Here is a 13389-nt window from a genome sequence, read left to right as displayed (position 1 = left end):
AAAATAGAGGCAAGTAGAGAGAGGAGAAAATCGAGCTGGGAAGCCATGGTCGGTACCCAGCGTCGGCCCCGTGCCAAGCAGCTGATTTGGCACACTGCAGCAGTGAGCCTTTTTTTTTTTTTTTTTTTTTTTTTTTTTTACAAGGAATTTGTTAAGTTTATAAAGCAGATGGAATCTGAGCTAATGAAATTGTAAGACGACACCAGCGTGCCTTTGGGCCCCTCATAAAGTTTCGGGCTGTTTTTTGAGCCTTTGCATGAGTGTAAACGCCTTTCACAAATTAGTACGCTTTGCCTCCCTATTAGAAAAGTAAGAATACGGCAGTGAGATGTATTGTCTGATTGTCCCTGAGATACGCCTGCCAAGCCAACAGACTCATACATCAGTCTGGGTGTGGAAGAAGTGAGCAATATCAGCTGCTCTTGTGGGCTTGTTAGAAATGTGACATGGATTGGGGATGACATTTCTCTTCTTCTTTTCTGTCCTGCCTTGCATCCCTGCATCATTCCCCACTAGTCTGTCACACTCTGCCACTTTGCACCGTGGAAAATCCGAGTCCTCGTTTCGACGTGCAATTTCAGCTTGTGTTTGCATTACAATCAAAAGAATGTTGCTGTATACCATGTCAGCTGGTGCTCAAAGAGATATGTGGCCACAAATATGACCGCTAACATCCTAAGTTAAGTTGTTAAGAGTCTCTTTATTCATGTGGGACAGCAGTTGCAGCATCACATGGATTATAGATGGATTTCAAGCTCCAGTGACACACCATACATTGCCAATTTTAGGCATTTTGGGGACAGAGAGATATCGGTTGCATGTAGAAGAAAGACTGAATGTAAACAAAAAGGGAAAGAGGTGAGATTCAGACTTCGATGTGGCAACTGAGCAACTCAGTAGCCCTGGCTGTGGTAAGGAGATCATTCCAACACTGCAGGATGATGAGAAAAAAGCCGGTGCGGAAGGCCGCAGTTAAGCCCAGGTTATCACAGGGTTTGGATCGTAAAACACCCATTTGAAGCAGATCACAGATTTGTATTAGAGTGTAGGAGACATGGCGTGGAAACATGATGCTTCAGTACTTAAGCAAGAGTCACCAAACCCATATCTCTATGAAGCCTGAAATCTGATGGTGCAAAGTAGGCTACTGAACTGGCCATCTGCTACTGGCTGGTCTTTTGTGCCAGGTAATGTCACCTTCTATAGAGTACAACAGGTGGTGACATCACCTGGCACCTGAAGACCACCCAATAGCAGATGGCCGATTCAGTGCCCTACTTTTTACCATTAGATGTCATGATTTACTGAGATTTGAGTTTGCTTACTCTTTAACTTAACCGCACAAACCACCACCGCATACATGCACTAGGTGAGCGTACACTTGTCACAAAATCCCTCTGACCGGTACCTGTCAGGATTTCATCGGCAAGTGTTTGGTCTTGTCAGACAGCAGAAAGATTCAGGCTGTCTCCCCCAGACCCCTAGAGAGCTCAAGAAGACAAGAAGATAGCTGAGAGCTGTTGAAGCCAATCATTGCCACTAAGGATAAAATGAGGCTGTGGTCACAGCAGCCAGCCCATGCCAAAACTAATCTTAACCCTTTATCTGTGACAGTGACATGCCCCACCAGAGGGCAAGCAATAATGCATCGCCAAGTGCTCCGTTGGGCCCTGCGCCGCTAAAATCACTCAGGTGTGTTTGCCCCTCTAGATTTGTGTTTGAAAGAAAGATCAAGGGGAAAATAATTTGTAAGTGCTTGCAAAGTGACGCCTGTGTGTCTTGTGGTTTTCTGATGCCTTTGTACCGAGCTGCCCTTTTATGTTTTAGATCTTGAAATAGGCTGTACCATATCACTCATCCTCTAATCTTATCTTAGAATCTGCTTGATTTGTTTTGATCCGTAGCCCCCAGTCATTTCTGCCCTGCAGCCTGGATAGTGGAACAGCCCAGGCGGGTCACAACAGCGCTCGCTGGCTCTAATAAGTGTGATCAGAGAGCCAGGGGGCCGCTGGATGTAGGAGGCTTTGACACCCCATCATCTCTGGGTCTTCCAAAGATTTGAGGGAAGGGGGTGGACTGGGGCACTTGAAGCCAACAGTTTCCAGGCCAACCACTCAGCAGGGTTAATTACTATACCAACCAGGCGCCCTAGGCAGTGATGGTCAATGCCCTTGTGACCCAGGCTTCATTCGCTCACCTAGCTTTTTACGCTTACCTGAGTTTTATCATACACTGCCTCTGAGACATTTGAGTTCACGAAGCCCTGCAGGGTTGCTCCCCGGTGCTGTGATTTGAAGAGTGTAACTTTCTACTCCGTTGCTGACAAGGCTGTTATTATCTCAGGTAATGGAAAAAAGAAAGAAAAAAAAAAAGAAAAACGAGGCGAAATGTGTCAGTCATCCTGTTCCCTGCTTGTTTCCTGTGGAGTAATAACTCTAATGGATCATAGATGTTCAATGCATAATTGCATCATTTGTTCAGTTTGCACGGGCATATGGGTTCAGCGTCTGCGATTGCTGTGTGCATTTTCTCATGACTTCATGTGTCAGATATACCCACATTATAGTCAACTTCAGACAGGTAAATTGCTAGCTGTGGCCTAAATCTCCGCTCCACAAAGGCCCTATAAAAGTACCAGCAACATGACACACTATGATACTGTCCTACCACATGCTGTAGCTTCCCTTAAAAGTAGATTCAAACTATTGATTGATTTTTATGTCACTTTTCTCAAAGCAGAGTCATGCCAGCAGGTCCAAGCACTTATGAAAATTGCATGAGTGAATGCACCAAATACTTCATGTCTGCCATCAGCCCTCATGTTGATGTAGAAGTTTGCTCAGTCACAGATTCCAGTGGCCTATCTGCTCTGCCGTCTATCGTTCTTTGTCCCTTGTGACCTCCCTCGGTATTTTCCAGATTTCCTGGGGGCAAAACCGAAACTGACTGCAACAACAACAACATGGCTCCCAAGGCCCTGCTGGGGAGCAGGATGTTGCTGGAGCGGGAGCTTGTGGACCGGCCGATAAGCAGAAAGGCCACGCCGGGGGTCAGCACGTAGCTACAGCGTACAGTCAGATCTCTATTAAGATAGTAGATCGTGGGCCAGTGTGATAAGAGCCGACAGGACCTGGTGATATCTGTGATGGGACAGCAGCAGCAGATGCCCCTGTCCTCAACCAGCAGGGGGGTTGAGCTGAACTTGTTCTTGCTGTTGCAATGATGAGATGGTCCTCAATTATCCTGATTCACACGTCACCATATCGTGCCAGTGCAAAGCTTAACTTAGACATTACATACATAGACGTTCCATTTTAAATCCATTTGAAGTACATGTAATTGTTAGAACACAGTTAATTATTACCCCACTCAACTGGCAAGCTTTAAAATTGTATTGCAAAATTGTAACTCGGATGTAGGTTGAACTAATTTACAGTTGTGCTATTTTCGTACCTTATCCATGCTTTCCGTAAACACTGACCTTTACTATCTCCAAATGCAGCTAACATTGTCATTAACCCACAGACCCAGATAATATTGCCAGTTTATTGCAAGCTCCTGCAGTACATCATTGCAGGTTGTGTTTTACATTGCCAGAGTATTTATCTTGATAACATTTCACTTGGTTTGAAAAGGTATTTTCTTAAAACTCCTCTAAACAGGAAACCCTTCATTATGTAAGCTTGCACGGCTATTGCAGGGCACACACGAGCACAAGAGCAGATTTAATGAATAAATTTATTCAGGAAAGTAAGCTACTTTGGTATTTCATCAAAGTTCAAGAGTCTTATAGCATCAGATCAGTACAGCTTAACATTTTCTCTCAAGTGACGCAACAGCACTTGCTCTCTCTATTGAATCAGCGCATTCTTAGCTACCTGATTTCAAGATAAGAAAAACAAGCCACTGAAGTTGGGTGAACAGTGCTGTTGATTAGAGTTTAGAGTCTTCCCAGCTTAGCTCTGCTGTTTTTTCCCACAAGATGGAACTGCTCAGGCCAATAACACAGCAGGCAATTCTCTGGCCCGCATTCCCACTCCTTAGGCTCTCCTCATCTCCACCATTGCCCATATCATCCTCTCTCTCATGGACGACTACTGAACGTCCCAGCACTGACTCAGTCCCAAACAGTGTGGCTTTGGCTGTCACCAGCTTCCGGATTTGACCATGGCTGGAAGCAAAGTTGCCAAGGTCTCCCGGGTGGTTGGCATGGTTTTGCTGTAAAGGGTTGAAGTGGGGACCAGCTGCGCTGCAGCCTTTACTCAAGTCTCCAAACTGGTGGATGTGGATAGCACGCTCAGCGCTTTCCGTGGTGGGGAAGCCTCGGAGATTGACTATGATCTGCATTTGGCCATCTGGATAGACTTGCTTGAATAGCACCTGTCCGTAGATTTCTGGCTGACTCAGAGGCAATGTGGTGCTGGGTTTCATCTCACAGGTAGCATACAGGGTGCTATTGTAGTCAGCCACCTCAACAGGAGCATCTGATATAGACACTTTGCTCTGGGTTCCAGAGGATCCCCTGACATTAAGCACACCCGCTATCAGAGTGAACAACAGACAGCTGAGAGTAAACATGTTAAGTCCTGTTGCTTAAACCTGTGAAAAAAGAAAATAATAATAGGGTATGAATAGGTAAAACACTGATCAGCTTAACAAAGTTAAAATGTTTGTAATGTTTATGCTTGTGTGCACTACTCGTGCTTTTTTTGGAACAAGGACAGAGGAGCCTAATGTTGGCATTCAGTCCAAATCATCCATTTGGAATGGCTGATTTATGCAATGAATGAAAGTCATTCAGCTGCAAATTTGTGGTTGAAGATTTGTTAAAAAACTAACAAAAAAACTGTTGGTGTAAGCATATTTCCCAAAAACTTTAAACAGCAAGGCTCCTTTCTGAGCTCATGTGAGTTTGCCTTGTCCAACTTTTTAAAATCCCTTACCTTTACTATATTTTATTTGCAACCAAGAGATTCCAGTGTTAAAACTACAATCCCCGCACATTATGTAAGCCCATACATTGCGTCCAGAGTACTTCTGCTTTGACTACGACTGCAAATACTTAATAATGTCCCTTATGCAATGAGATTACAGAAACTACCGTCACCTCACAAAATGAAAAAGCATATTACTCATTTTTCTTCTCATTTACTTAATTAAACAAGTCAAACTATGGATCAATGAAAATACAGATTACCTGGAGCTGTGCATCAGCTTCCTCCTACACAGCTGAGAGTGGTCACACTGTTGCGGGTCTTCAGTGCATGTTATGAAGGCTGTGTGCAGTACTTATACAATCACAGGGCGTTGGGGTCACTTCTAATCACTTCATTGAATTTGATCACAAGGTGAGCACTAAGCTACACACACCACAGATTGCATGCAGAAATGCTATTGGCTAGTTTAACAAGCACATTCTTTTTTTCTTAAGAGTTTTTTTGTGCATTTCTGCTATATTAGTCACAATGGAGAGAGACAGTAAAGCAGGGGTGTCCAATCATGTGCCATAGAGGCCCAAGAGGCTGCAGGTTTTCATTCCAACCAAGACCTCCACCAGTTGATTTCACTGATTAGTTCCTCCTTTCTGATACAAGGTGAGGTGATCAGTGAAGTCACCTGCAGTAAAGGCAGGGTTTCAAACCCAGGCCTACAAGGTGGGCCTCCAGGGTGCCCCTGCACTTTCTTTTTTCTCACAGAAAATGACAACATTGCAATACTATCCCTTTGTGTGTCATCTCATTAGTTATTCCCTCAGCGTGCATCACTGTCACCATGGGGTATGCATGGCAAATGGTAGTCACTTGGGTGATTTACACTAGGGCTGTAAATCACAAGTTTCATCATGACACAATATTACATCAGTTCTTTGGACTATAATACAATATTTGCCGATATCACAGAGTCAGCCACGATACGATTTCAGTTTGATTCAATTCAGGGGCCGTGTTTCTGTTTAGGTGCTTGGCCAAGTTTGTCATGTTTCCTGAGTATTTTATCTCATACTAACATTGTTTGCATATGGCATTTAATTTGTCAGTGACCAATTTTTTCTCTGAAATCAAAATATTCCCACACTGCTGATTCATTCCCAAGAGGGGAATAGATATCCTTATTGTCTTTTTCTTGGCTGCTGGCTGCGGCTGCCATTTTTTGCCTGGCACTAGCAATATTTGAACATTTAGGAAGGCACTGTTCTTGGATGGAAATGGTGACACAGAAGTGCTATGGAAATTTCAAAATAAAGGCGTATCTCTAAGATGATAATATGGATCAATATTTTCACTTAGTAATGATTCTCTCATATTGCTGATCATTAGATCGATATATATAGTTGATCCAGATTGATGGATTGTTACATCCCTATAATTGTTGTACCCCAGTGATATGACACAATATGACCCTGTGTCCCCTCCTTCATTTTAGCCTCCCTGTGTACGACCAGGAAATACCAACACTCGTCAAAGTTGTATCATACTTGATGATCTATCCATGTAAACAATAGATTTTTTTTGTGACTCTCTTAGTTACACTACTGTTGTTCATGTGAAGCAGCCATTTCGAGTAGGTCTTGGTCTCAGTATTGTCCATTCTCTAACAGTCAGCTCTGCAGCTCTGTTTGGCAGAGCTATTTCACACACAATTGGACTGTTATTTAATAGCCTGTGAAAGAGAGACAGACAGAGAGAAAAAAAATGAGTATTTTAAATTAGGCTTGAATATTAGAGCATTATGGCTTTGTTGTAACGTTGACTTCTCCTTAACCATCACCATCAATCCCTCAGTTATAAGCAATGAGGCATTTACCATTACGCAGCTTGTTAGCAATGTCCAGGCGGTGTAATTACCTGTGTCAGTGGCAATGATTGTCTTCAGTGACAGATTATTCATCACTTTATAATCGTAGAGGTTGAAAGAAGGGTTTTAAGCCCTCAAAACAAAGCCAAAAACTCCATTTTGCATGCCCAACCACTCTCCATGGTCTGGTATTCACGCTGTTGCGATTGCTCAGGTGTTTGTCCATGCCTCTCTAAGCTCTTTCAGCTCTGGAGGACACAATTTAATCATGGTCCTGGTGGAAAAAAGACAAAGAATATACAAGGAATGGTCTAACTTAAAGTAACTTAAAGAACTATTATTTTAAATATACATTTGCACTACAGTGATTATAAATGTCTGCTGGTCTCACACATTTAAAAATACAGATTTTATTATTACTATACTGCTTTACTATATTACTATACTTACTATACTGTAATATTTTGCTTTATTTTGAAAGACCATGACATAGTTTCAGTTTATTCTCATATATAGCCTACTTATTCACAGTCACTATTACAACACTATTACTATTTATGGAGATTTAGATATCATAAACAAGATAGAGGCAAGAGATTGTGCAGGCAAGTCTTGAATATCATGCACGCCTGGCAAGATATTTGACTTTCAAATGTGTGAAGGTATTTTCTTTAAAGAAATGTGGCAAGAACTCCCAGCAGAATTCTTTGTGTTAAGGCTAAATGGTGTGGCCAAACCAGCTTATTGTCATTGTTGCACTCCTGGATCTGTCATGAGTCTAAATACTAACGTTCAGAAAGTATGTCACTTTTATTTGTTAAAAATACAAATCTGCATTTACAGCGGCATTTTCTCTCCACACTGATAGCACAATAAACTGTTAAATGATCTCCTTTTAATTCAGGTTTTGATTGTTTTGTTTTCTGAGAAGCTGTAATTGAGTAATATTGTTTTCCCAATCTCTGAGTATAGATTATGGCTGGTTGTGTTGATCTAAAGGTTGAATCCACTCCAAAAGCAAAGTTTCCATTGCATTTGCTACCTTTGACAGCTCAGTCTAAAGGCTTTTGTGTGCAAAACTTTCACAAAATTAGAGCCAAGACAGACTACCAAAACTCTAATCTGATCTGTATGTAATGAATTTTAATTAGAGCTTGATTGACTCTGAATGTTTTTTGGGATTTGATTTTATGGTTTTGACAACATCTTGTGTGGTAAAAGTCCAAAATAGTAGGAATTTTTACTCTTTCCTTAAAGGACTCTGATGAGTTGAGTGTGCATAAAAACCATCATCCCTTTGATTTGCCTTAAATTTATACCAATCACAAAAGAGGAGCTATAGATAAGGAGACACAGAGAAGTTATAGAAGGATTTTGTTTTACATTTCGAGACAACTGAGATGTGCATTTGGGGTCCAGCTCATTACCAATAAGATGTCCTTTGTACATGCACAGTATTTGTCAGCAGAGCAGTCTGAATCAGATACAGAAATACTTTATTAATCCCTGAGGGGACATTGGGACTGTTGCAGCTGCTCAGATTCTCAAGAGGAGACTACATTACAAGCATAAGTGAAATTATAAGAAATAGAAAAGAAATGAGAAATATAAAAAATATGTGCTTCAGAAACTGGTAAAAAAAAAAAAAAAAAAAAAAGTATGTGCATTATGTATAAACATGTACATTAGCCCTACACAAATATTACAACAATAAGTACAGAAATAAGAAATTGAGCCTTTGTAAAAAAGCATACAATATGTTGCTTGATTGCATCACACACATTTCTTTTCCCCTCCTTTTTGGCTTACATGAAATTTGCTCATCTACAAATCCAGTTTCCAAAGCATGGCTCTGGGCAAGGTTATCATAGTTAACTAAAATTCAACTACAAACTAAAACTAGTGAAACATTATGGTTGACGGAAATAAAAATGGAAACTAGTCTTTCTCAGTTTGACACCACAAAAACCATGAGGAGGCTTTGCTTTTGATGTCTACATGACAGCCAATTGCCTTGACAAAGTGTTGCTTATATTGTAATTCTGCTACTGAAACTCATAAAACTAATACTGAAACTACTACAAACTAAACATTTTTACCCAGTTAAAACTAAACTAACACCAGCAAAGCCATTCTGGAGACTAACTGAAACCAAACTGAACTGAAAACAAGAATTGAAAAACGAAATACAAATAATAAACTAATGAAAAATATACAAAACTATAACTGTGGCTCTGGGGCCACAGTGGGTCCATGTGGGCTCTGAGGGGGTCCCCACCCGCACAATGCAAAGTTGAATTTCAGTTTTATTTCACTCCCTCCCTCCACTGTCTCCAGTCTTATCACAGTTTTACAGGTAAACATCTGTGATCCGGCTCTTATGTAACATCAGTAACATGTGCAGCTGCTTTCCTTGGAGCAGACTCACAGAGGAGAGCACAGACCTGCGTACTGCAGAGAGGCTGAAGGAGCGGACTAAAGGGGGCGAGGCAACAGTAGTGCCTGTGTTGTTTGGCGGGCACATCATCTCGACCCGACCGACCGACAGACAGCGGACCTCCTGCATCTTCACCCGCATCCCCGCCGCTGCACTTCACCTGCACCCACTGCCAAAAACAGTCGCCGACACCATGATGTGCTGAGCTCCGTCGGGCCGGGACTGTTTTCCTCACAGAGCGCTCGTTGGGTCTCCAACTAAATCGCGGCTTTCGACTCATTTTGTCAAGGATAATAATGATGAGGTAAGAGCTTCCGGTCGCCATTTTGCCGGTGTTTAGCGGTTTGGAGAGAAGCTGCATGGCATAAATTGGCCTATTAAGCCGCTGCGTTTGGACGTATCCCGGTGACAAGATGTCTAAACGACATCGTTTAGATCTGGGAGAGGATCATTCGTCGAGTAAAAAGAGGTCGTCCTCTGACGGGTATGTAGCTAAAAGCGTCCAGCTGGTGCGGTGTGATGGTTTTCCTAGCACTGCAGTGCGCTCCACAACCTGTTTGTTGTTGTCAGGTTGCTAACCGGCTATGCTAACTGTAAGCCAGTCTTGGTGTCACGTTTCGGGACACACACAGGTCCCCGAGTTAATTGTGAGGGACTACGTAAAGCACAACAAAGATAACCCATTTGAACTTGGTTGCTGTTGGCTGTTAAACCCGAGCTTTAGCAGCTGTAGCCCTTGTAGCTAGGCTAACTTGGCTAGCTAGTGAGGTCTGTCGCTCGTCTGGCCTGCACGTGGCTAACGTGACATGTTAGCCGTGGCTGAGCGCGAGCCCCAGGGATCAAAGGCTGATAGTGTCCATGCAGCAGCAAACAAAACAACATGTCATGTGTAGTTACTGCAAAAGCATTGCAGAAGGCATGCATAGTCTGTAGGCGCTAATTCAACAACAAAACAATGTTGTGAAGCCGGTTATAGGACTTGGGTCTGCCCGGTCTGGGCCCGAGCCGCCATATCCCATCACAGTACTTAACAGTGACAACCCGGCTTTGCTGTAAAGTCAAACCTCAGGGTTGTTGGTCGAGTATGTTTAGCAGGGCAAGCTAGTCAAATGGTTAGAACAGCGGTCTCAGGTTCAAGTAAGTATGCTCTCGTCTGAAGTGCTCATGAGCAAGACAGTTACAATGGGTTAAGACGCATGTAGTGACGTTACCATTACATACAAGAATGTGTCAAGCGTGTATTCAAGCATTTGTCTTAATGTCTCGGTTATATTCCTCACAGACAAGCAAGTAGAGACTTTAGGTTTCTGTCACCTCTAATACACTACAGGTGGGAATCACTAGAAGCCCCATGATGTGATATTATCAGGATGCTTGCATAATGATATGATAGTAATGTGATTTAAAAAAACAAACAAAAAAACAACAACATGTATTGCGATTTATTTACTTTTTTCGACTGCAAAGTATATGCCCAAGGGAAAACATTGACAACATCAGTTTTATCTAGCAAGAGAAAGTTTTCATTCTGTTAATCTCACTGCCGTCTTTTTTTATTGCGGCAAAATGTTGTATTGATTCTTGGTGATACAATATTGCCACACAAAATATCACAATACTGTGCTGTATTGATTACCTTCTTTTTTCCCCCCAGTCCTGAGAGGCTTCCTGGGGTTGGAATTGCAGAGGTCACTGTTGAGGTCATGTTCATCATCAGTTCATTTGTGGCTGACTCTTCCCACTGCTGGCCACAGAAGTTACCTAATACAGGCTTGTTATAGAACATACATACACTTGAAGTCATACAGTTGAAAGATGTTAATTAGCCATAATCCAAAGGAGAATTATGCCAGAAATTCCCTGCTAGTTTCAGCAAGCAAGGTAATATTGAGTGGTAGCTTTAATTTATTTGAAGAATTAATGCACATTTTAAGTGATTGTCTGCCTCATGTTAATATAGGCAGTCAGGCACATTCACACCTCAGAGCTGCCTTGTGCAACTACAGTCTTCATTATTTTCCTGTTTAGCAACATTCAGGGTTAAGCGCTTTGCCCAAGGCTACCTTAAGTCAGCACTGCTCAGATTTTCAACCCAAATTTTCGTGCGATTTCGGTGGTTTGAACGGCTCAGCTTTTTGTTGCATGCCCTGAAATATGGCTTTTGGCAATTCCCAAAAAGTGTTCCCTCTTACTTGATCTGTGTTGTAGGCAATTAGTTTCTTCGTGACCTTTGCGTGCTACACTTGATTAGGCTATATCTTTCGCCACCGTGAGTAAGAATGTGCTGTAACCTTTTCATGTGATTTGAGGATAAGAAGTTGACATGGCCTAACATTTGTGCAGTGTCTGCTTCAAGTTGAGTCTTTTTTTTAATAGGTTTTTGTAGTTCAGCTCCTGTTTTAGATCCGTTTTGTCTGTGTCTCGACCTTTTTTTAATGTGGTCAGTTGTGAAGTGATTGTGTATGTGATTTGAGTTATAATACTTTCTTCCCAGGAAGTTTATAAATTTTGTGTGTGTTACAAGGCTCTGTCTAATCTTCATCTCATGTACCTTTCCTTTCCAGGCGTGACCGCGACAGGGACCGAGATCGTGATGAACGGTCAAGGGACAGGGACCGGGACCGGGACAGAGACCGCGATAAGGACAGGGAGCGAGACGTCAAGCCCCTGGGGATGTCCCTCAACCCGGCTGCAGGCGGCGGGGGCTTCCTGAAGCAAACTCCTGTGCATCAGCAGATCAACCCCTTCACGAGCCTTCCCCACACACCGCGCTACTACGAGATCCTCAAGAAACGGCTGCAGCTGCCCGTCTGGGAGTACAAAGAGAACTTCAATGACATCCTGGCACGCAACCAGAGCTTTGTGCTGGTGGGAGAGACAGGCTCTGGGAAGACCACGCAGGTAGAGAAAGGCAGAATTTTTAGCATAGCTCACTATTCCTGTCAAAGGCTGATATGTGAAAGCAGAGTGCATTTAATGAACAGTGTGTTTTTAAGGAGTGACTCTAAAAAAGAGATAGCTGTCACACTGTGACTGATGAGACGGAGCTAATTTTGAAATGGCTGACAGGTGATTTTGGGTGCTGCCATGTTGAAAAATACTCTGTGTAAAACAAGAAATTGAGTTATTAAGCAAGTAGGCAAAGAGGAATGAAACAAGGGTAGCTATTGAAGTTGTTACACTAAACCAAGTTAGTACATACTGTATATACTGTATACTAGCTTGATCAAAGGACATGTATGAACTCCCTCAAGTTGATTAAAAGAATACTTTGACAATTTTCAGCCAGCTTTGCATCATTACAGTGTCAGAAGTATATACAAAAGAACTATATTGCCTCTACCAAGAGCTCCCTGTTCATTTGCTGGCAAAAGTCCACCAGATGATGCAAAACCTGTCATGCGGCAGGCTCAAGGAGTCTGAGGATAGAGCAACTGTAATAGCAACAGTGTTGTGTTTTGTAACATAGCAACATTACTGTGTGAAAATATACAATACTTGTTTTGTTATGAGGCCTGTTCAGGACGAGCTTAGCACATACTCAGACCCAGTTTTTTACCCAGAGGTGATGGCGGCACAGTGCACTCAGCTTGTTGGAGGTTTTCTACCTTTTGAGCCAAAGAGAATACCACACTCTTTTTTTCTTGTTTTCTCTGGGCATCTAGCACCAATTTCAAAAATATTGCTGCATAGACAGCCTAGGTTTATGAAAAGACCCTCTTTCCAGCGGTGAATCATTCCTTTAAAATAGCTTGCTAATGTGGGATGCAGCAAAGTGACATCTAGGTGTACATATTGAACAAACTGGAGAGCTGCTCTAGTCAAAAATGAATGTAATAGAACAGAATGAGGCTTTTGTGAGATGCAGAAGGCACCCTGAACATTTTGATTCTGGTGTTACATCTTCTGATGATGTGGGTCTGATCCAGTAGTGGTGAATGACATATGATCCTGCAGTCAGTGAAATGTTTGCCGCCCACAAACCCTTTTGATTGATTGACATTGCCAAGACTCATAAGATTTGCATTATTTCCAGAAGGCAATTATCTGAACTCCAAGCGTAATACACCAAATGTAAGACTCTGCTATTTAAGACCTATCTTAGCAGTCCTGTGTTTTTGAACTCCCAGCTGAGGCCACCACCAGAAAGAAAGCTG

General features: G+C 42.3%; 2 protein-coding genes across 3 annotated transcripts in view; one reads left to right on the top strand and one right to left on the bottom strand.

Moving 5' to 3' along the window:
• Positions 1 to 3724: 3724 nt before the first annotated feature.
• sod3a (superoxide dismutase 3, extracellular a) lies at positions 3725 to 5355 on the bottom strand. Its single transcript, XM_030076183.1, has 2 exons — positions 5198 to 5355; positions 3725 to 4599 (listed from the first exon to the last, which is right to left on the bottom strand). Exon 2 carries the CDS (start codon positions 4576 to 4578, stop codon positions 3934 to 3936), a length of 645 nt encoding a protein of 214 aa, XP_029932043.1. The 5' UTR covers positions 4579 to 4599; positions 5198 to 5355; the 3' UTR covers positions 3725 to 3933.
• A 3874-nt stretch (positions 5356 to 9229) lies between these two features.
• dhx15 (DEAH (Asp-Glu-Ala-His) box helicase 15) overlaps positions 9230 to 13389 on the top strand; it is a 32181-nt gene continuing 28021 nt past the window's right edge. The window contains exons 1-2 of one of the 2 annotated variants that reach the window (XM_030076282.1): positions 9230 to 9536; positions 11797 to 12133. In XM_030076282.1, the coding sequence (XP_029932142.1) occupies positions 9529 to 9536; positions 11797 to 12133 (345 nt within the window). In that variant the 5' untranslated portion in view covers positions 9230 to 9528. Of the gene's footprint in view, positions 9537 to 9557; positions 9717 to 11796; positions 12134 to 13389 lie in introns of those variants that run through there. The other variant, XM_030076281.1, reaches the window with a different exon arrangement.

This window comes from Myripristis murdjan, chromosome 18 (assembly GCF_902150065.1).
Source record: "Myripristis murdjan chromosome 18, fMyrMur1.1, whole genome shotgun sequence".
Taxonomy (NCBI): domain Eukaryota; kingdom Metazoa; phylum Chordata; class Actinopteri; order Holocentriformes; family Holocentridae; genus Myripristis; species Myripristis murdjan.
The sequence above is the reverse complement of the archived record's forward strand: the minus strand, read 5'-3'. Positions and strand labels throughout refer to the sequence as shown.